This window comes from Emys orbicularis, chromosome 15 (assembly GCF_028017835.1).
Source record: "Emys orbicularis isolate rEmyOrb1 chromosome 15, rEmyOrb1.hap1, whole genome shotgun sequence".
Lineage (NCBI taxonomy): Eukaryota > Metazoa > Chordata > Testudines > Emydidae > Emys > Emys orbicularis.
Window position 1 is genome coordinate 16,856,161 of NC_088697.1, and position 23,210 is coordinate 16,879,370.

The window sequence follows — 23,210 nt, forward strand, 5'->3', positions numbered from 1 at the left end:
GTGAAAAGCCAAAACCAGGGGTGTGGAAGATTTACATTACCCAGCCAAGGAGAGAGGAGTGGCTGGGGACATATTTTCCCCTTCAATGCTTACACGTTTTCTATTCAAAATAAGAGACCACACAGTTTTAAGATTAGCCCTTTGTCTGATCAGCCACAGGGCATGTGAAAAAGCCATGCCATCAACTCCAGCAACAGCTGGAGCCTTATTAAGTATCAATGGTTCACAGGGGAGATAAGCCCCATGTGTGTTGCTATACAAGGGGAAGTCTTTGCTGTCAAGGCTTCAGCCCCACCCATAGAATTCAAAGGGAAGAAAAAAAAACCCATGGATGTACGAAGAGTGGAGAAAGCATCTAGCTAAACTCACATCCCACGCAGATTTGTAAGTTTTAAGGGCAAATGGGACCATTAAGATCATCTAGTCTGGTCTCTGGCATAACACAGGCCATAGAATTTCACCCAGTGATTCCTCCATCAAGCCCATAACTTCAGGTTGAACTAGTTCATCTTTCACATGGGAAAGAAACCCTATATGCAGACAGAGTCTAGAAATAGACTCAGGACAGAGGCCTGCTGAGCATACATCAAACACTGCACATGGCATAGAAACCCAAGTGAATCCTTCCTTGGTGGGGAACTGTTCTATGTATCTAAAAGAAGACCTGGTTTCTAAGTCACGTGCTGCATTTGATGCACTGTTATTTTCACAGTTTATATAGGGTTTTCCTCCCAGGTAGGCCCTCTGCTAAGAGTTGAGCTGACTGAACTTTTGGGTGATCATGAAGTTAGAAATAATGGCGTGCAAGATACTGGCAGGCTTGCAATGGAGGAATCAAGCTTTAGAGTGTGAAAGAGAAAAGAAATGGGAGGCTGAACAGGAGAGAGCAGTAAGCGGAGAGGAATGGGTGGAGGAACAAGTCAGAAGGGTTGATATTCAGAGGGGCGAGACCATTTGGAAGCGATGAAGGAAAGATTCTTTGGACCTCAGGGGGTTCAGTGGTTGTGAAGTAATTGGTAAGAAGTTGTTAAAATAATTTAAGAATAAAAGCAAATTGTTTATCATTTGAAGCTTATGTATAAAATACGGCAAGGCCCACAAGTGAAAGAGGGAAATGTTACATTAAAATAAGTGGACAGTGAAGGGGAATGGGGGGGGGGGGGGGAAAGAGAGAAGCACCTACTAAAATAATTCTCTTTTGGGTCTCCCAGAGGTTGTCGTCTTCTAGGCTGTAAGCGCAGCAAGGTATGGACTAGCATGATGTGTCTGGTGCAGTGTCAATCACATGGTCTGTACTTAATAGTCACTAAATATTAAGTGATAGCATGGCTCATCCTGTGTATTGTACAATACCAAGCACCCTGAGGGTGCTTCATTAAGACAGTGGTTATAGATTCATTGCACGGTACAGTTACAATTATTTTGTTATAATGGATGACCTCAGTAAAGGTCCAACAAAAGACAAGTATCAATGCCCCCCTCGCAACTAAAAAGGGAGCCTAGAAAGAAGACAAACGGCAAGAGAACAGAAATCCCCATGGGCTGAGCATGTACTCTGCTCCTCCTGGAATGCAGTGTTTCAGTGGTTTTGTACGTCTTTCGTGGCAGTGTACGTGGTAAGTTAAATGCTGGGATCCTGCAGGGATTATCTCACCAACCGAGACTACGTAGTTATGGTTCCAACTGCCCCAACGATTCCATGTATGAAGTCAACCAACAGCCCTAAGGGTGTTAATAAGTATTATACAGTATTGGCAGCTATGCCACCAGCTTGGATATATTATGCCAGTTTCTGGGGTTTCACAGTAAACAGCAGTGTCTCCTAATGTGCCCTGCTCTTGGTATAATTCAGACGCAGATGCCAAAAATATAAGTAAGACTTTATGCTATTTGACATACTTGTTTCTTGGTTTCTTCTTTGTCTATCCCAGGCCAAAGTACAAGGGGAGCTTGGAAATCAGTGCTTAATCCTGAAGACGGGCCAGCAGGGTCTGACGCCCTCATTAATCCATTATAAAGCTGAAAAAAAATATGGCAGTGGATCAAGACATGATTGGCCTCAGCACTTTCAATAAGCCAGAGTGTCAAAAGACTTCTGTTGAAGTTTATAGCAGTAACACTGGTCTTTAGACTAAGTACACAAGATCTGTACACCATTCATACAAAACACAAAATATGGGGCATTAACATTGCTGATAATTTTATGCATGGCACACAGGAAAGATCATTGGTGCCACTATTATTGTTGAGAAAACATCTGCATTTCTACAATCAGGCATTTATAAAACTGCCAGGTAAGTTTGTTTTGGACAGAAACATAAAATAAAAATCTCAGCTTGGAACAAACTGAAGTTTTATTCACGGCTATAATCATTTTTGGAAATTAAAGTTGCCCCAGTTTAGCCCAGAAATTGTGCAATACCCTTACAGGGCTTTGTGCACAATATATCTTAAAAAAAAAAAAAATCAGTCAACCTGTGGAACTCATTGCCAGAGGTTATTGAGAAGGCCAGAAGCATAACTGGATTCAAAAAGAATTAAATAAATTCATGGAGGACAGGTCCATCAATGGCTGTTAGCCAAGATGGTCAGGAACACAGCCCCATGCTCTGGTTCCTCCTAAACATGACTGCCATAAGCTGGGACTGGACAACTGTGGATGGATCACTCAACAAATTGCTCTGTTGTATTCATTTCCTCTGAAGCAACTGGCACTAGCAACTGTCAGAAGACAGGATACTGGGCTACATGGACCATAGGTCTGACCTGGTATGGACACTCTTATGTAATTAATGTGAAAATTAGTGGATGTTTTTGCACAGTACAGGATTCTTACATGTGTAAAAAAAAAAAAAAAAAAGTATATCTGACTTATTTTATTAGATATTCACAGACAGAAATGTGTTAAAGACGCAGTTAAGATTGAGATTCTATACTTATAATAAGGACAAAAATCATTACAAGAGCATTGCAGTTACCCAAAACTGAATGTCTTGGTGAAAAATATGAGAAATTCAAAACTTTTTAAAACATGGAGCTATACAGTTAAGGTCCCCAAAAACGCTACATCTGACCCTGCAGTGTCACTAGCACTAACTTCCCTTTTTTCCCCCCATTCACACCTAAGGGCTGGTCTACACTGGGGGGAAAGGGGGAGGGAAATCGATCCAAGATACGCAACTTCAGCTACGCGAATAGCGTAGCTGAAGTCGAAGTATCTTGGATCAAATTACCTGGGGTCCAAACGGCGCGGGATCGACGGCCGCGGCTGCCCCGTCGACTGCGCTACCGCCGCTCGCTCTGGTGGAGTTCCGGAGTCGACAGTGAGCACATTCGGGGAATCGACATATCACGTCTCGTTAAGACGCGATATATCGATCCCGGATAAATCGATTGCTACCTGCCGATACGGCGGGTAGTGAAGACGTACCCTTTGATCTGATCCTGCAAACTCATGCAGTTCACAGTTTGCAGGGTCATGCTTCCACATTGAAAGATGGGGATTTTTTGATCAAGGACTTTAAGAGGTTTGCAGACATCTTAATAGGTAAAGCCATTGCACTCGTACAGTGGCCAAATCACGACCATCCTCCCATCTTTCTTATGTTCTTTTCCCCATAAGGGCTCGGAGACATATCTGTGTGAAGCCAGTTGTAAGTGTGATGCTTTAGCCACAGGAGCCCTTTCAATACAAATTGAATAATTCCATGATCTAGGAATAAGTTTGTATATACAGATTCAATGTGTTCAGCTACACCTGTCTAATTGGTGGCACGCAGAATGCTAGTGAAGAAGAGACTCTTCAGCACGCTATCTGAAGAATCAGGTTTGGGAATGTGTATTTTTGTGGACTTCTGTATGTTAATGAAGGTGACTAAAGTTTGTACAAACACTGATTGACTAAGGGCAAAGCTCTTGTCTGTGTGCTCACCTATTATGGATGGATAAGTCTGTCTTGGAGTTTGTTTTTTTTCCCCTCAGAGCATTACTATAGGAATGCAGCTTTCTGTTTTACTTTGGGTTAACTCTTACATGAACTCTGAACTTGGGTCCTGCCAGAAATATTACTTTTCAGTTCATTCTTGCAAAGTTAAGGCCACTTATGCATCAATCTGTCTTGTAGAACCATTGTTTAAGAATCAAAAACGGAATTTAGTGGGATTGGAGACCTCTGGTAGCTGGTAATGGGACATAGCACAAAAGCTGTGCAAATACTGCAAAAAGCTACTTGCAAACTGTTCAATTACATGTGCATATTCTTAGCTATATTCACCACAATTTTTAAGTTTCACAAACATTTGTACCAGTGAATACTTGTTTACAAGAATATTTTCAGGATGTGGAAGTCTCACAAATACTTAGGCAAGTATTTGAAGCAGACAGAACTTGCTCAAGTCCTCTTGCTTCACTATTTATAAACTAATCATGGATCAAAAAAATAAGAACATCCCATGTCTAATATAACCATTCTTGGCACAAATAGTAAATGCTCCCATTTTTGAGTAAACAATTTATAAGCAACCCATTGGGTGAAATGTTTGCATAAAGTATCAAATTCAAACAAATGCTTATATAAATACATCAGCCTGTTTGCAAACAGAAAAAAAAAAATTCCAGTCATTAAATATGCTGTCACAAGTACCTGTCCCAGATTCACATGGAATATTCACCCGTAATCGAGGGTTCAATTCCAGCCTAAAATGGCAGTGATAAAAAAATTAAATAGCTACTTGCTGTTTAGTGACTCAAGTGAATAGACACCCATGTAAAAAAAGTCACTACCACAGAGAGGTCAAAGTAGAAGTCTGAACTCGTATCTGGAGCCTAGAGTTCAGGTTAGGAGGTCAACTGACAGGGCATCACCACTGCTCAGACAGTAGCTGTTCTGGGACAGCAGTCTTAAAGACCAGAAACCACCTTTACTTAGAACAAGAATTAGGGACGCCAGGACTGGCTGACCCAGCCTCAGTCACATCAGGTCTGGGATTTTAGATGTCTTACTTTTCCAAATTCTAGTTTGTAGTACAAGTTGTCATCACCCTGCTCAGCCTGATTTTTGGTTGTTGCCTGGTTTTGTAGTTCAGCGGGAAGGTCATGATGTCCTGCCAGAGGAAACTCCTCACACTCTTCTCCATGCACTGGAGTTGGCCTGTGAGACACTGGTTTCTGGGGGGGGGGGAAAAATGTGAGATTTAAACTTAACTGCATTATTTCAATGCAGGAGCAGCTCATGAATATAAGACCCCTGTAAGCTTTGGGTGTAAGAGCAACCTGAGGACACTTGTTCTCTGGGTCAGTGGAGACTAGGCACGTTGTAAAGAGGACATGCTCAAACTTCAGTAGAGGGGAATGAGCAAGAAATAGTGCCACTGCAGATTTTAAGTGGTGGACAACCTTGTCAAAGGTGCAAAAGTGACTAGCTGGTGGGAATAAAGGAAGTGGTCTTCTGTGCATGTCATTTTGCAGTTGCAGGAGATGTAAACATTAAAAAAAAAAAAGACAACACTTGCTAATTGCTGCTGCAGATTCTCTCTATACTTAGAACAGGGGATCAACAATGCTATGCACAGCAACACACTAACAACAACAGATTCTAGTTTAAGCTGAAAAAAACCTAGAACAAGAATTGGTGGGTAATTCTTTTATTGAACATGGAAGTGTTCAATACATTTAATCAGGCCATGGAAGATAGAGAGGTGGTGTTCACAGAGAAGCAGGCCGAATATTGATTTAGACTCTTGATATCAGAAGATACAGTAGATCTTAAAGGGCATCTGTGAAAATGAAGGTAGGTAAAATGCAGACCCAGGGTATCACGGACTCAGGATTTGTTCTACTTTGCTGTTTCTATGCTTGACGAAAAAAGACACTCTTGAAACCTTGCAACAGGCCAGACCAATAAAGAATGCACCATGGCAAGAGATGAGACAGAGTTTTATTGGCTTATGCATGTAATGACTGCGTTACTTATGAGCACTGAGGCCACTAGCATCCCAAAAAAGTGCCAATAAAACATTTGTACCGCTTCACCCGGTCATGCACCATGGCTTTCAGAGAAACATGTTCATAAACAGCTTGATTAGGATACGGCAGTAGTTAAGCTACTTTTGTAGCTCTTCCGCCATAAAGCCAAAGTCCTTGAGCACCACAAGCCCAATAGTGCACATGTCGAAAGAACTCCCTCAATGACCCAGAAGCATCTCTCTAAATCAATGGTTCTCAAACTGTGGGTTGGGACCCTGAAGTGGGTTATGAGCACATTTTAATGGGGTCGCCAGGGCTGGCTTAGACTTCCTGGGGCCCAGGGCCCAAGCCCCACTGCCCAGGGCCAAAGACAAAGCCCAAGGGCATCAGCTCAGGGTGGTGGGGCTCAAGTTACAGGTCCCCTGCCTGGAGCTGACGCCCTTGGGCTTCAGCTTTGGCCCTGGGGCAGTGAGGCTCGGGCTTCGGCTTTGGCCCCCCCGCCTGGGATGGTGGGGCTCGGTCCCCCCCTCCTGGGGTCATGTAGTAATTTTTGTTGTCAGAAGGAGGTCGTGGTGCAATGAAGTTTGAAAACCCCTGCTCTACATGAAAGTGTGTATTTTAAAAGCCTTCTAAAACAAATTGGGCCTTTTGGGAAGCTAGGAACTGACAACCTCCCCTTGCAATTTTCTAATGGTATAAAGCACTGTTTTGGTTTCTTTTGGGAGGGACGGGTTGTGGGGGGGGGGGGGGGGGGGGAAGAGGGTGTCTTGCTAGGTCACATAACATCAGACCTTCTACCCATCATTTGGGCAGGACTGAATGGGGCCAGCCCTGAGCCTTGGGCTAGTGTCATTTTGGGAAGCAAACTCCACATTTTAAAAGGAGGGGTCTAGAAGGAAATGTTGATCTGGAAGGCCGACAAACAAAACACCCCCCCCCCCCCCCCCCCCCCCCAGCTATAGGATGCTGTTTAAAATGCTAGCCCTGGAAGTGGATAAAGAAGAAGAAAGTGACCTGGAGTCTCTCTCAACTGTTGGCTCTGCAGGGCAAAAGGAGGTTGCTCATACAGAAGTGAAGAGCATTGGCATATCTGCCCCCTGTGTATTCAGGGCTGATGGGCAAGAAGGAGCCATCTTTACAGTCCTGCTCTGAATAATGATAGTACTTTAATGGTGGTTGTTTCAGTAAGTTTCTTTTCATGTGGTTTTCAGTGGAGCTTGCTTTACCTGAATGAATAGTAATAAGAGGGGAAGAAAAAAGTAACCAGACAGTCTAGGCACACTACTCAGTACTGTAAAGGCATCTCCTTGGGTCTCTCAACCCCAGTGAATTTAAACATATGGGATAATAATTATTAAGTGACAGCAATAACCCATTTTATTTTACCCTTTATTGAAAAGATCCCCTGCACTGTGCAGTTGGCTGATTGTACAGGGCTCAGGATCTTCACACAGTGCAACAAATAATTTATGATCACTCTACTAGTGGCTGAGCTGAGTCGAGTCAGCCCCTCACTTACATTTCTGCTTGTGCTGACACCCCAGACGCCTCCTGGAAGTTCGGGTGGGCCTGCTCCTTTGGGCACTGTTTTGCAAGATGCTAGCCGGCGACGGACCTGTTTCATAGTTTTGCTAAGCTGCCAGTAAGAAAGACAAATCAACAAAGTGCTAACAAGTAGCAGAGGGGTAGCCGTGTTAGTCTGGATCTGTAAAAAGCAACAGAGAGTCTTGTGGCACCTTTAAGACTAACAGATGTATTGGAGCATAAGCCTCCGTGGGCGAATACCCACTTCGTTGCGTCTGACGAAGCGGGTATTCACCCACGAAAGCTTATGTTCCAATACATCGGTTAGTCTTAAAGGTGCCACAAGACTCTAAAGTGCTAACAGATTGACAGTTTAGTGATAGCTTGCTGCTACAAATGAGGAGAAGGCCAAAAGGTTCATCACAAGGTAGAAGACATCACAGCTGAAAATAGTCGTCACTCAAAGTGGCCAACGTCATCTTGGCGCTCCATTGCGCCCTCAGGCAAAGTATCAGTTGCTTGACTGTTGGGGGTAATCCACTGACAGGTATGTGACCGGCAGCTGCAGTGCCTTGCAAGCATACCTCAAGTCTAATCCATAGGGCAGTTCTTGGTAAAAGAAAATTTCGTTTATGGCCAATTCACTCCTTGACCAGTCTGTTATGATTGCCAGGGATGTGGCCCATTAGTATGTGATCACCAACAGTTTGTTTCACTTGCCTCAAAGCTGTCACAGCCTGACTTTGGTTCCTACTGACCTGTTTTAGATTTGGACTTTGGGTCTAGACATGAGACATTCTAGATCCCATTCCTGCTACCCAATCACAGGTGCTGTGTGATTAGCTCAGAGAAAAACCTGTGCTTTAGTCAATTTAGCCTCAATTCTCTTACCACCAGTAACCTGTGCATGAGAGGGAGGAGGGATTTGCCCCCCCCAAAAAAAATATCTGTTAGAAGCCAGTACCAGAAGCTGGATGTCCACCTTGATCCAGCTGATCCAGTTCTGAATGTCCTATATACTGACACAGACACTGAGCAACATTAACCCAGAGTGGTGGTTTCTTTTTTTATTCTTGTTGTTTTAATATAAGCAGGTCTAAGGGCTTAGGATACAGAAAGATACCATAATTAGAGAGCGCACTGAACCAAAGCCCCAGATACCTCTAAACTTCACTGAATTTGGATTGGGAACTGAACTGTTAAACTCAAGCACAGACACATGGGATGATAGTGAGTAATTTTTTAAACTGCCAAGATAAATCACAAGCATTGTTATGAACTTTAAAAAGGCAGCTAGCCCCTACCTCACACATTCCACAAGGCTTTAGTTATCTCACACCTTTGTTCCTGGATAGTCAGACTGTCAGTGGGGAGAGGACTCCATCTAGTGCCTTCTACCCAATGACACACACCAATGGGGAAGAACCTTTATTTTATGGAGGTTTTACTTCACTTCTTTAGAGGTTTTTCACTAGCGGAGATGCAAGCATTCCCTTTAACTAATGATGGATCAAATTTAATTGCAGCATTCTTAATAGGGATATTTGTTGTTAGTTTTAATACTGAGATTATGGCTAAATGGAACCTCAACAATATCAAGAATCCAAAAAAAGTTCCCTATATAATAGCTTTGTACTTTACATTCAATGCTTTGTGATGGTAAACACACAATGACATCCAGTCCATAAAAGGAGAGACTGGAGTAAAAACACAAAACATACCATCATCTTCCACCTCAAGAACAGGTAAGTGTCACGAGTGAGATGTACAAAAGGTAAAAGTAGGGTAAGAGAAGTAAAGCATTGTAATGTTATAATGTAATGACCCAGTTATAACAATAAAACTCACACACATGCTTCCCTTGTAATTCTAAGTGTCAGAGTACTCTGCAAAGGCTTTACGTTCATGATATGCAAGCTCATTTCTAAAACAGAGTGCTTCTGTATCGCAGTTGGGGAAGTTTTAATGCTATTTGTTACAGAAAATATGTTTTCATTCTGGGCATACAACAAATGGAGGTTGTGAGATTGTTGGCCGTCAATAAACACTCACTGTGTTGGCTTGTTGATAGAACAACTGGCTTTGCTTCTCTCTTCCCTCTTCCTCCCAACTGGCACGAAGCTGCTGCACAGGGATCAAGTTGGTACCAGAACTGCAGATGGCAGATGCTGCATTACTTCGATACACACACGTATTCCTCTTAGGGGTCAAGTGCAGTGCAGAATCCGAACATCGCATCACAACAGAGCTTTCTTTTTCTGCCTGCAGTGATGGGGGGGAAAAAAACCCACACAAATCCAGAACAACCATCTTACCGAAGTCACTCATTGAGTAAATCCACGCACGTGTTGACAGTTTGCTGCCTGTGGAATTTTCATTCATGTGATGACAGAAAGGTAGCAGTAGCAGATGGATTTTTGAGGTTACACCCCCCCCTGTGGCTATGCACTCAAGGGTTGAGTGCACCTGAAGGTTAGTGCCCCCTCACAAAGGTGACCCCTCATGGAACTGAACATGTGCAACAAGTTTATTAAAGGGAATTGCTATGCTAACCTCCCTTCCTCATTCATCCCCTCCTGCCGGAGTTCAAAGATACAAGCAGGGCAAAAGTATGGCTCTTCAGAGGCAATACCTCTTTCTTCTTCTTCCTCTCTTCCTCTGCTGACAAGGCAGGAGAATAGGGAAGAGAGCAAGGAGCTAGCCCAGCCCAGCCCAGCGACATGTAGCTCAAGCAGATTGCTCCACTGCACACTGCAGTCAGAAGAAACTAGCTAGGAAGGTTCTAGAGGTACTGCAGGTTGGAACATGCACTTGAGGAGGCTCATGCTCAACTACCAGTACCTGAAAGACCCCAAATACAGAGCTAGGGAAACTCCCAGCCAGTCACAAACTAGTGCACAAGACGTAACATTAGGAATCCTGCAAGGGTCGTATCTGTAATAGACACCTCAGCAATGGTTTTCAGTTGTGAGTGGGGAGTTCCCTGGTGGTCTTCACTAGGACATAGATCTCTGGACAGACATTAAGTCTGTGCAATATGCCTAGAGTCAAAGCAGCTGTGGAAATAATTGCAAATTTCCTGACTTTCTTAAGAGACAAGCCTTAAGATTGTATAAATAGTGGTTGTATTTACACAGGAACGTTTGCTTTTGCAGTGTCACCATCTAAGCAAGGCTCCTTGTGTAAATCAGAGCAGATAGAGGCTAGTGTTGATACAGGTTTGCCCTACCGCTTCACAGGATTTCTGGAGCTGCTGCTTTCTCCTCATCTTGATTTGCTGATTCACCCTCTGCTTCACTTCCCCCTGGAAGCGTTTCAGATTTTCCTCTTTTTCCTTTTGCTGCTCCTTTAGCTCCTCTTCAACCTGAAACGCTGAAGCCTGGAACAGGTTAAAGGAGATGTTCAAATTAGCTTTTTCACCAAGCAGTGTCACAACAGCCTGGATTTCAGCTTCTCTCTCTCTGGGACCTGTACATAAACCTACAGACAAGCAGTATCTCTAGGGAAAGGGATGTGTGTCAATGTTCTGGTTTAAAGATAAACACAATTAGTTAAAATTGTGACAGTGTAACACAGATTGTTCTGTGAATCTAGTAACAACTGCACGGATGGATTGGGAAGATCATGTTACAAAGTGGAAATCTTTACTTTCCCCCTTTAAAATGCATAATATAAAAAAGGAAAGAAAAGGGGCAGGTTTAATAAAGCAACTCGTGGAGCAATCAGACATGAAGCTGCTTTCAGAAAGACTGACAGAAGCCATAAAACCCGAATCAGAAAACTGAGGGTTGACACCCCTTGTGGTCTCCATTAAGGCCCAGTGCAAGTCCCACATCGGTCTTTCAACAACGTTTTATGTACCCATCCCAGATCTGTTAGAACATGTCAGGGAACTAACTTACGGGGCCAAAATAAAGCAAGACCTGCTCTTCTCACAGTATTTTCACCATCTGATGGAAAACAAACACTCACATAAATCAGCAATTTAAAGTTTCTCACTTGCACCTATGAGGACCATTCATCCAACAACATTAGCTTCAAATATGACTTGTATAAATATCCTAAATTCAACATTAGCACCACACCAAGAGCAGGCATTCAACACCACAAACCCAAATTAGATAAATTGCAAGAAAACTCAGAAAGAAAAAAAAAACCTGGCATTTTCTTTTAGATTTACCTTTCTCCATGAAGCTTGATGTATAGTACAAAGATACATAAGTCACAGCACATAAAACCACAACAGAAGCACAACTTCTAAGACTGTCTCCAAAATACTCACTGTACACCCTCCTTCCATCAGGGCCAGAATGAATTCTTATTACTGATTGTTTGTATTAGAATAGCGTTTTGAGGCCCTAATGCTCCATTGTGCTAGGTACTGACCAAAGACAGAGCAAAAGATGTTTCTTGCTCCAAAGAGTTTACAACCTAAACAGACAAGACAGAAAGGATAGTGAAAGGGATAGAAAACACACACACACACACAACGAACAGGGATGACTTGTAAGTGACAGGCGAGTGCCTCCATTGATTGATTGGTTTAATAGTGTTTGACTAGATTTGTATTTATTTGAGTTTACATTTGTTTATACTAAGTGTATTCTATTACAGGGGGAAAGGAGGAAGAGGAGCACGCAGGACAGCTAGAGTGAGACTGAGCAAAAGAATTCCAATCCAAAGTATTAACACATTTCTACTCGTCATCACCAACAAAATGAGCTCAAGTAAACAGCTTCTGGTGAAAAGGATGAAATCAAGTTATTTGACAGACACTTTTTGAGACCATCCACAGGCTTCCTGCTTTTTAGAGACATATCAAACATTATGAAAAGCTTTCAATAAATTTTATAAAACTCAAGTTATGTGCTTAGAGAGAAAACTACAAAACAACTGAATATTAACAGCAGCAAGGCTGCACATCACCACATTACACTGCTGTTGCAATACAATACAAATTGCCTACATAACACACAATAAATGAGAGCTAGAACAGATCGCAGCTTCATTAAAGTGTGAAGAGGAATTTATGGTATATCAAGCCTTAGTCAATGACCCATCTGTAACACAGAAGATAAAAAGGCCCTCAAGTTAGAGCAACACTGTTCTGTACTTAGAACGATGCCAGTCTCTGACTTCCATAGGTAGTGTCATTATACAAGTATCCTAATTCTGCATCATGCTCTTATGATATATAAGAATTGTACATCAGTGCATATGACTGCACCAAATACTTGTGTTTAACAATGCTGCAACATATACCAGAATCTATGAACTTTTCATAGAATATCAGGGTTGGAAGGGACCTCAGGAGGTCATCTAGTTCAACCCCCTGCTCAAAGCAGGACCAATCCCCAGACAGATTTTTGCCCCAGATCCCTAAATGGCCCCCTCAAGGATTGAACTCACAACCCTAGGTTTAACAGGCCAATGCTCAAACCACTGAGCTATCCCTCCCCCTTTGCCCATACCTGAATGCAACACCTAACCTACCTGTGAATTTTGTGTGTATTTACATGGGCAGCGGGTATAAGAGGTCAGGGGAGGCTAAGCCTCCCCAAACAGGATGAGGCACACCTCCCTTTGGAGGCACGCCAACCCACCACCTTTGGAGCGCTGCTGCTGAAAGGGCGCCCGAGCCATGTCCCCGTCCACGCTCTGCCCCAAGGCCCCGCTCCCGCTTGTCCTCTTCTACCCGCGGTGCTCCTCTTCCTGCCCCTGCTCTGCCTTTTCCCAAGAGGCTCCACCCTCACTTCGCCTCTTCCCATCCCAGAGGCCCCTGCACCTCTCCACCCCCTCCCCCAGGGGCGAAGAGGCACAAGCAGCAGTGGAGCATGGACAGGGCCTCATGGGAGGAGGCCGAGCCAGGCCGGCTTCAGGATGGAACAAGGGGGCAGGGCCTCAGTTGAGGAACTGGTGTCATCCCCCCCCCACACACACACACTTCTGGGGAGCTTCTGGCACTCGCACCCAGCCTCCCCAAATGCAGGTGTCACAGGCCACCCCATGTGTATTTATTTGTAAATATGCTAGTAAAAAACAAAAGAAAAATCACAAGGCCATTGCTGATTGGTTTGCTATATGGGTTAGGTAAAAAGTCAAAATAAGGAACCTCAAAACACCAGCATATCAAAGCTACTATTCTCCTGTCTGTTTCCTACCAGAGGAGTACTGTAAAATGGGCTACTCATTTTCATTCAGATAGATAGTTGTGTGTGGCAGTCCTTGTGCCCTCTAGGGTAGGATTTTGTGCTGAGCCGAAAGAGCACATTTCAGTTTCTACCTGCTCATAACAAATGTGTCTTTCTAGCACAATCAAAGTAAACACACTGGGGACAGTGCTGCCTTCCACTTGGTTGAGGATGCTATACAAGAAGAAAACAAAACAGATCTCTGGGCACAAGCAATGAAAGAGAAATAGAAAAGTAAGGGCAAGGATGCATATACAAACCAAAGCCTGCTATAGCATACTTATAGACTTGAAGACCAGAAAGGACCATCATCGTCATAATTCTAGTCTGACCTCCTGCGCACTGCAGGCCAGAAATCCTCACCCACCCACTCCAGTAAGTCAGCCAGAGATTAGGGGTCCATTACAGAAGTCCTCAAATCATGATTTAAAGACTTAAAGTTACAGAGAAGCCACCATTTATACTAGTTTAAACCTGCAAGTGAGGAAGGCAAAAAACCCTCAGGACCTCTGCCAATCTGACCTGGGGAAAACTTCTTCCCAACCCCAAATATGGTAATCAGTTAGACCCTGAGCATATGGGCAAGACCCACCAACCAGACACCTGGAAAAGAATTCTCTGTAGTAACTCAGAGCCCTCCCCAACTGGTGTCCCATCACCAGCCATTGGAGATATTTGCTGCTCGCAGTCGCAGATCAGCTACATGCCATTGCAGGCAGTCTCATCATACCATCCCCTCCATAAACGTTTCATGCTCAGTCTTGAAGCGAGTTAGGTTTTTTGCCCCCACTGCTCCCCTTGGAAGGCTGTTCCAGAACTTCACTCCTCTGGTGTGAACAGAAATTAGAAACTCATCTAATTTCAAGCCTAAACTTGTTGATAGCCAATTTATATCCATTTGTTCTTGTGTCCCCACTGACACTTATTTAAATAACTCCTCTCCCTTAGCTGCACTTAAGTTCTTCTGGAAGGTCCCTAGACTCAGCAGTGCTTAGGTGAAAATTCTGTCGATGTTTCAGGTAAGTTTTAAGAATGGAGGTTTTATTGAGTTAAACGTGAAAATAAATAATCTCATCAGTATCACAGCTGCTGTGGGATTTATTTAAAAAAATAAGTTAGTTCCAAAAAAAAAAAAAAAATGAACTTGTTTGCACGTTTTCCAGAGTACTATAGATTGTCATCTTAAGGGTTTCTGCATTAACAACCCTTTAAGATGAAGGGAGCAGTTCAGGTCTCTCGCAGGTATCATTTCAGGCTGTCTGCAAACTCAGGAAAACAATGCTGTATTGGTTTACATTCAGGTCACCTTTTCTATCTTCACCACTATGAGTACTAGAAACAGAATTCAATAAAATAGATTCTGCAGCAAGGGAGGACTTTGGAGCTGTGGAATCGCAGAATACAAAGGGCCCTGCCCATGACTATCAGATTTCCGGGGAAGAGTAGAGGAACAAGGAGCACAAAATCAAGGAAGAATATTTAGAAGCTATAAACTGAACCCCAGCTGAGATTCCCACTCAGAGATGATCTAATCCTGGCCTGGGCTATCAAATCTGACAAGGGAACAATCTGGAGAAAGCAAACAGCATAACAGGCAAAGCATTCAGACAGGGCACTCACGAAAGCAATGCTCTCCTCCCATCTGCCACCAGCTTGGGCGCTCTCCACCCAAACCCCCACAGGGGCCACGCTCTGGTTCCTCTCAGCCAGTACCGCCTGATTCACTGCCATCCACAGACACCTCGCTTTGTCCCCTACAGGCTGTCCCACCGCCATGCTCCGGGCACAGGGCTGCTGCTTCGCAGGTGGCAGCATCCCAGTCACACGGGAAGCCAGCCCCTCATCCACAGCCCTATTCAAAGACAATGAAAACAACAGCTCAAGGGAGAGTTCTAGGCAAAAGCAGCCCAGTGCCCCCAACCCCAGCACACCCCCACAAAAGCAACCCAGGGCCTGCTGCCCTGCCACAGACATCCCTACGCCAGCCCCAAACTAGCCCATTGCCCCCACTCCCACCCCGGACACCCCCATCCCACCAACAAAAACAACCGAGCACCGCCGCCCCCACCAGACACCCCTAACCCACCCCCATAAACCAGCCCAGCACTCCTTGCCCACACCAGGCACCCCACCCCACCAGACCAAACTAACCTAGCGCCCCCACCAGACACCCCTAACCCACCCCCATAAACCTACCCAGCATCCCCCACACAGACCAACCTAACCCAGCACCTCCTGCCACAGACACCCCCATCCCACCCCAACAAAACCAACCCAGCACCGCCGCCCCTAACCCACCCCCATAAACCAGCCCAGCACCCCTTGCCCACACCAGGCATCCGTACCCCACCTCCACAGACCAAACTAACCCAGCGCCCCCGGCAGACACCCCATCCCATCTCACCCCAACAAAACCAACCCAGCACCGCCGCCCCTAACCCACCCCCATAAACCAGCCCAGCACCCCTTACCCACACCAGGCATCCGTACCCCACCTCCACAGACCAAACTAACCCAGCGCCCCCGCCAGACACCCCATCCCATCTCACCCCAACAAAACCAACCCAGCACCGCCGCCCCTAACCCACCCCCATAAACCAGCTCAGCACTCCTTGCCCACACCAGGCACCCCACCCCACCAGACCAAACTAACCTAGCGCCCCCACCAGACGCCCCTAACCCACCCCCATAAACCTACCCAGCATCCCCCACACAGACCAACCTAACCCAGCACCTCCTGCCACAGACACCCCCATCTAACTCCAACAAAACCAACCCAGCACCGCCGCCCCTAACCCACCCCCATAAATCAGCCCAGCGCCCCCCCAGACCAACCTACCCCAGCGCCTCCTGCCACAGACAATCCCATCCCACCCCAACAAAACCAACCCAGCACCGCTGCCCCTAACCCACCCCCATAAACCAGCCCACACCAGGAATCCATACCCCACCTCCACAGACCAAACTAACCCAGCGCCCCCGCCAGACACCCCATCCCATCTCACCCCAACAAAACCAACCCAGCACCATCGCCCCTAACCCACCCCCATAAACCAGCCCAGCACCCCTTGCCCACACCAGGAATCCATACCCCACCTCCACAGACCAAACTAACCCAGCGCCCCCGCCAGACACCCCATCCCATCTCACCCCAACAAAACCAGCCCAGCACCGCCGCCCCCACCAGACACCCCTAACCCACCCCCATAAACCTACCCAGCACCCACCCCACAAACCAACCTAACCCAGCGCCTCCTACCACAGACACCCCCATCCCACCCCAACAAAACCAGCCCTGCCCCGCTGCCCCTAACCTACCCCCATAAACAAGCCCAGCACCCCCCCCGACCAACCTAACCCAGCACCTCCTGCCACAGACACCCCCATCCCACCCCAACAAAACCAACCCAGCACCGCCGCCCCTAACCCACCCCCATAAACCAGCCCAGCACCCCTTGCCCACACCAGGCATCCGTACCCCACCTCCACAGACCAAACTAACCCAGCGCCCCCGCCAGACACCCCATCCCATCTCACCCCAACAAAACCAACCCAGCACCGCCGCCCCTAACCCACCCCCATAAACCAGCTCAGCACTCCTTGCCCACACCAGGCACCCCACCCCACCAGACCAAACTAACCTAGCGCCCCCACCAGACGCCCCTAACCCACCCCCATAAACCTACCCAGCATCCCCCACACAGACCAACCTAACCCAGCACCTCCTGCCACAGACACCCCATCTAACTCCAACAAAACCAACCCAGCACCGCCGCCCCTAACCCACCCCCATAAATCAGGCCAGCGCCCCCCCAGACCAACCTACCCCAGCGCCTCCTGCCACAGACAATCCCATCCCACCCCAACAAAACCAACCCAGCACCGCTGCCCCTAACCCACCCCCATAAACCAGCCCACACCAGGAATCCATACCCCACCTCCACAGACCAAACTAACCCAGCGCCCCCGCCAGACACCCCATCCCATCTCACCCCAACAAAACCAACCCAGCACCACCGCCCCTAACCCACCCCCATAAACCAGCCCAGCACCCCTTGCCCACACCAGGCATCCGTACCCCACCTCCACAGACCAAACTAACCCAGCGCCCCCGCCAGACACCCCATCCCATCTCACCCCAACAAAACCAGCCCAGCACCGCCACCCCCACCAGACACCCCTAACCCACCCCCATAAACCTACCCAGCACCCACCCCACAGACCAACCTAACCCAGTGCCTCCTACCACAGACACCCCCATCCCACCCCAACAAAACCAGCCCTGCCCCGCTGCCCCTAACCTACCCCCATAAACCAGCCCAGCACCCCCCCCCAGACCAACCTAACCCAGCACCTCCTGCCACAGACACCCCCATCCCACCCCAACAAAACCAACCCAGCACCGCCGCCCCTAACCCACCCCCATAAACCAGCCCAGCACCCTTTGCCCACACCAGGCATTCGTACCCCACCTCCACAGACCAAACTAACCCAGCGCCCCCGCCAGACACCCCATCCCACCCCAACAAAACCAACCCAGCACCACCGCCCCTAACCCACCCCCATAAACCAGCCCAGCACCCTTTGCCCACACCAGGCATTCGTACCCCACCTCCACAGACCAAACTAACCCAGCGCCCCCGCCAGACACCCCATCCCATCTCACCCCAACAAAACCAGCCCAGCACCGCCGCCCCTAACCCACCCCCATAAACCAGCCCAGCACCCCTTGCCCACACCAGGCATCCGTACCCCACCTCCACAGACCAAACTAACCCAGCGCCCCCGCCAGACACCCCATCCCATCTCACCCCAACAAAACCAACCCAGCACCGCCGCCCCTAACCCACCCCCATAAACCAGCTCAGCACTCCTTGCCCACACCAGGCACCCCACCCCACCAGACCAAACTAACCTAGCGCCCCCACCAGACGCCCCTAACCCACCCCCATAAACCTACCCAGCATCCCCCACACAGACCAACCTAACCCAGCACCTCCTGCCACAGACACCCCCATCTAACTCCAACAAAACCAACCCAGCACCGCCGCCCCTAACCCACCCCCATAAATCAGCCCAGCGCCCCCCCAGACCAACCTACCCCAGCGCCTCCTGCCACAGACAATCCCATCCCACCCCAACAAAACCAACCCAGCACCGCTGCCCCTAACCCACCCCCATAAACCAGCCCAGCACCCTTTGCCCACACCAGGCATTCGTACCCCACCTCCACAGACCAAACTAACCCAGCGCCCCCGCCAGACACCCCATCCCATCTCACCCCAACAAAACCAGCCCAGCACCGCCGCCCCTAACCCACCCCCATAAACCAGCCCAGCACCCCTTGCCCACACCAGGCATCCGTACCCCACCTCCACAGACCAAACTAACCCAGCGCCCCCGCCAGACACCCCATCCCATCTCACCCCAACAAAACCAACCCAGCACCGCCGCCCCAACCCACCCCCATAAACCAGCTCAGCACTCCTTGCCCACACCAGGCACCCCACCCCACCAGACCAAACTAACCTAGCGCCCCCACCAGACGCCCCTAACCCACCCCCATAAACCTACCCAGCATCCCCCACACAGACCAACCTAACCCAGCACCTCCTGCCACAGACACCCCCATCTAACTCCAACAAAACCAACCCAGCACCGCCGCCCCTAACCCACCCCCATAAATCAGCCCAGCGCCCCCCCAGACCAACCTACCCCAGCGCCTCCTGCCACAGACAATCCCATCCCACCCCAACAAAACCAACCCAGCACCGCTGCCCCTAACCCACCCCCATAAACCAGCCCACACCAGGAATCCATACCCCACCTCCACAGACCAAACTAACCCAGCGCCCCCGCCAGACACCCCATCCCATCTCACCCCAACAAAACCAGCCCAGCACCGCCGCCCCCACCAGACACCCCTAACCCACCCCCATAAACCTACCCAGCACCCACCCCACAGACCAACCTAACCCAGCGCCTCCTACCACAGACACCCCCATCCCACCCCAACAAAACCAGCCCTGCCCCGCTGCCCCTAACCTACCCCCATAAACCAGCCCAGCACCCCCCCCGACCAACCTAACCCAGCACCTCCTGCCACAGACACCCCCATCCCACCCCAACAAAACCAACCCAGCACCGCCGCCCCTAACCCACCCCCATAAACCAGCCCAGCACCCCTTGCCCACACCAGGCATCCGTACCCCACCTCCACAGACCAAACTAACCCAGCGCCCCCGCCAGACACCCCATCCCATCTCACCCCAACAAAACCAACCCAGCACCGCCGCCCCTAACCCACCCCCATAAACCAGCTCAGCACTCCTTGCCCACACCAGGCACCCCACCCCACCAGACCAAACTAACCTAGCGCCCCCACCAGACGCCCCTAACCCACCCCCATAAACCTACCCAGCATCCCCCACACAGACCAACCTAACCCAGCACCTCCTGCCACAGACACCCCATCTAACTCCAACAAAACCAACCCAGCACCGCCGCCCCTAACCCACCCCCATAAATCAGCCCAGCGCCCCCCCAGACCAACCTACCCCAGCGCCTCCTGCCACAGACAATCCCATCCCACCCCAACAAAACCAACCCAGCACCGCTGCCCCTAACCCACCCCCATAAACCAGCCCACACCAGGAATCCATACCCCACCTCCACAGACCAAACTAACCCAGCGCCCCCGCCAGACACCCCATCCCATCTCACCCCAACAAAACCAACCCAGCACCACCGCCCCTAACCCACCCCCATAAACCAGCCCAGCACCCCTTGCCCACACCAGGCATCCGTACCCCACCTCCACAGACCAAACTAACCCAGCGCCCCCGCCAGACACCCCATCCCATCTCACCCCAACAAAACCAGCCCAGCACCGCCACCCCCACCAGACACCCCTAACCCACCCCCATAAACCTACCCAGCACCCACCCCACAGACCAACCTAACCCAGCGCCTCCTACCACAGACACCCCCATCCCACCCCAACAAAACCAGCCCTGCCCCGCTGCCCCTAACCTACCCCCATAAACCAGCCCAGCACCCCCCCAGACCAACCTAACCCAGCACCTCCTGCCACAGACACCCCCATCCCACCCCAACAAAACCAACCCAGCACCGCCGCCCCTAACCCACCCCCATAAACCAGCCCAGCACCCTTTGCCCACACCAGGCATTCGTACCCCACCTCCACAGACCAAACTAACCCAGCGCCCCCGCCAGACACCCCATCCCATCTCACCCCAACAAAACCAACCCAGCACCACCGCCCCTAACCCACCCCCATAAACCAGCCCAGCACCCTTTGCCCACACCAGGCATTCGTACCCCACCTCCACAGACCAAACTAACCCAGCGCCCCCGCCAGACACCCCATCCCATCTCACCCCAACAAAACCAGCCCAGCACCGCCGCCCCTAACCCACCCCCATAAACCAGCCCAGCACGCCTTGCCCACACCAGGCATCCGTACCCCACCTCCACAGACCAAACTAACCCAGCGCCCCCGCCAGACACCCCATCCCATCTCACCCCAACAAAACCAACCCAGCACCGCCGCCCCTAACCCACCCCCATAAACCAGCTCAGCACTCCTTGCCCACACCAGGCACCCCACCCCACCAGACCAAACTAACCTAGCGCCCCCACCAGACGCCCCTAACCCACCCCCATAAACCTACCCAGCATCCCCCACACAGACCAACCTAACCCAGCACCTCCTGCCACAGACACCCCCATCTAACTCCAACAAAACCAACCCAGCACCGCCGCCCCTAACCCACCCCCATAAATCAGCCCAGCGCCCCCCCAGACCAACCTACCCCAGCGCCTCCTGCCACAGACAATCCCATCCCACCCCAACAAAACCAACCCAGCACCGCTGCCCCTAACCCATCCCCATAAACCAGCCCACACCAGGAATCCATACCCCACCTCCACAGACCAAACTAACCCAGCGCCCCCGCCAGACACCCCATCCCATCTCACCCCAACAAAACCAACCCAGCACCACCGCCCCTAACCCACCCCCATAAACCAGCCCAGCACCCCTTGCCCACACCAGGCATCCGTACCCCACCTCCACAGACCAAACTAACCCAGCGCCCCCGCCAGACACCCCATCCCATCTCACCCCAACAAAACCAGCCCAGCACCGCCGCCCCCACCAGACACCCCTAACCCACCCCCATAAACCTACCCAGCACCCACCCCACAGACCAACCTAACCCAGCGCCTCCTACCACAGACACCCCCATCCCACCCCAACAAAACCAGCCCTGCCCCGCTGCCCCTAACCTACCCCCATAAACCAGCCCAGCACCCCCCCCGACCAACCTAACCCAGCACCTCCTGCCACAGACACCCCCATCCCACCCCAACAAAACCAACCCAGCACCGCCGCCCCTAACCCACCCCCATAAACCAGCCCAGCACCCCTTGCCCACACCAGGCATCCGTACCCCACCTCCACAGACCAAACTAACCCAGCGCCCCCGCCAGACACCCCATCCCATCTCACCCCAACAAAACCAACCCAGCACCGCCGCCCCTAACCCACCCCCATAAACCAGCTCAGCACTCCTTGCCCACACCAGGCACCCCACCCCACCAGACCAAACTAACCTAGCGCCCCCACCAGACGCCCCTAACCCACCCCCATAAACCTACCCAGCATCCCCCACACAGACCAACCTAACCCAGCACCTCCTGCCACAGACACCCCATCTAACTCCAACAAAACCAACCCAGCACCGCCGCCCCTAACCCACCCCCATAAATCAGCCCAGCGCCCCCCCAGACCAACCTACCCCAGCGCCCCTGCCACAGACAATCCCATCCCACCCCAACAAAACCAACCCAGCACCGCTGCCCCTAACCCACCCCCATAAACCAGCCCACACCAGGAATCCATACCCCACCTCCACAGACCAAACTAACCCAGCGCCCCCGCCAGACACCCCATCCCATCTCACCCCAACAAAACCAACCCAGCACCACCGCCCCTAACCCACCCCCATAAACCAGCCCAGCACCCCTTGCCCACACCAGGCATCCGTACCCCACCTCCACAGACCAAACTAACCCAGCGCCCCCGCCAGACACCCCCTCCCATCTCACCCCAACAAAACCAGCCCAGCACCGCCGCCCCCACCAGACACCCCTAACCCACCCCCATAAACCTACCCAGCACCCACCCCACAGACCAACCTAACCCAGCGCCTCCTACCACAGACACCCCCATCCCACCCCAACAAAACCAGCCCTGCCCCGCTGCCCCTAACCTACCCCCATAAACCAGCCCAGCACCCCCCCCCAGACCAACCTAACCCAGCACCTCCTGCCACAGACACCCCCATCCCACCCCAACAAAACCAACCCAGCACCGCCGCCCCTAACCCACCCCCATAAACCAGCCCAGCACCCTTTGCCCACACCAGGCATTCGTACCCCACCTCCACAGACCAAACTAACCCAGCGCCCCCGCCAGACACCCCATCCCATCTCACCCCAACAAAA

General features: G+C 50.0%; 1 protein-coding gene across 1 annotated transcript in view; it reads right to left on the reverse strand.

Moving 5' to 3' along the window:
- CCDC15 (coiled-coil domain containing 15) overlaps positions 1-23,210 on the reverse strand; it is a 42,474-nt gene that overhangs the window by 17,492 nt on the left and 1,772 nt on the right. The window contains exons 2-7 of the mRNA XM_065417215.1: positions 15,300-15,531; positions 10,718-10,867; positions 9,541-9,750; positions 7,484-7,600; positions 5,002-5,166; positions 1,900-2,019 (exon numbers count right to left, since the gene is read on the reverse strand). Coding sequence (XP_065273287.1) covers positions 1,900-2,019; positions 5,002-5,166; positions 7,484-7,600; positions 9,541-9,750; positions 10,718-10,867; positions 15,300-15,494 — 957 coding nt within the window. The 5' untranslated portion in view covers positions 15,495-15,531. The remainder of the gene's footprint in view (positions 1-1,899; positions 2,020-5,001; positions 5,167-7,483; positions 7,601-9,540; positions 9,751-10,717; positions 10,868-15,299; positions 15,532-23,210) is intronic.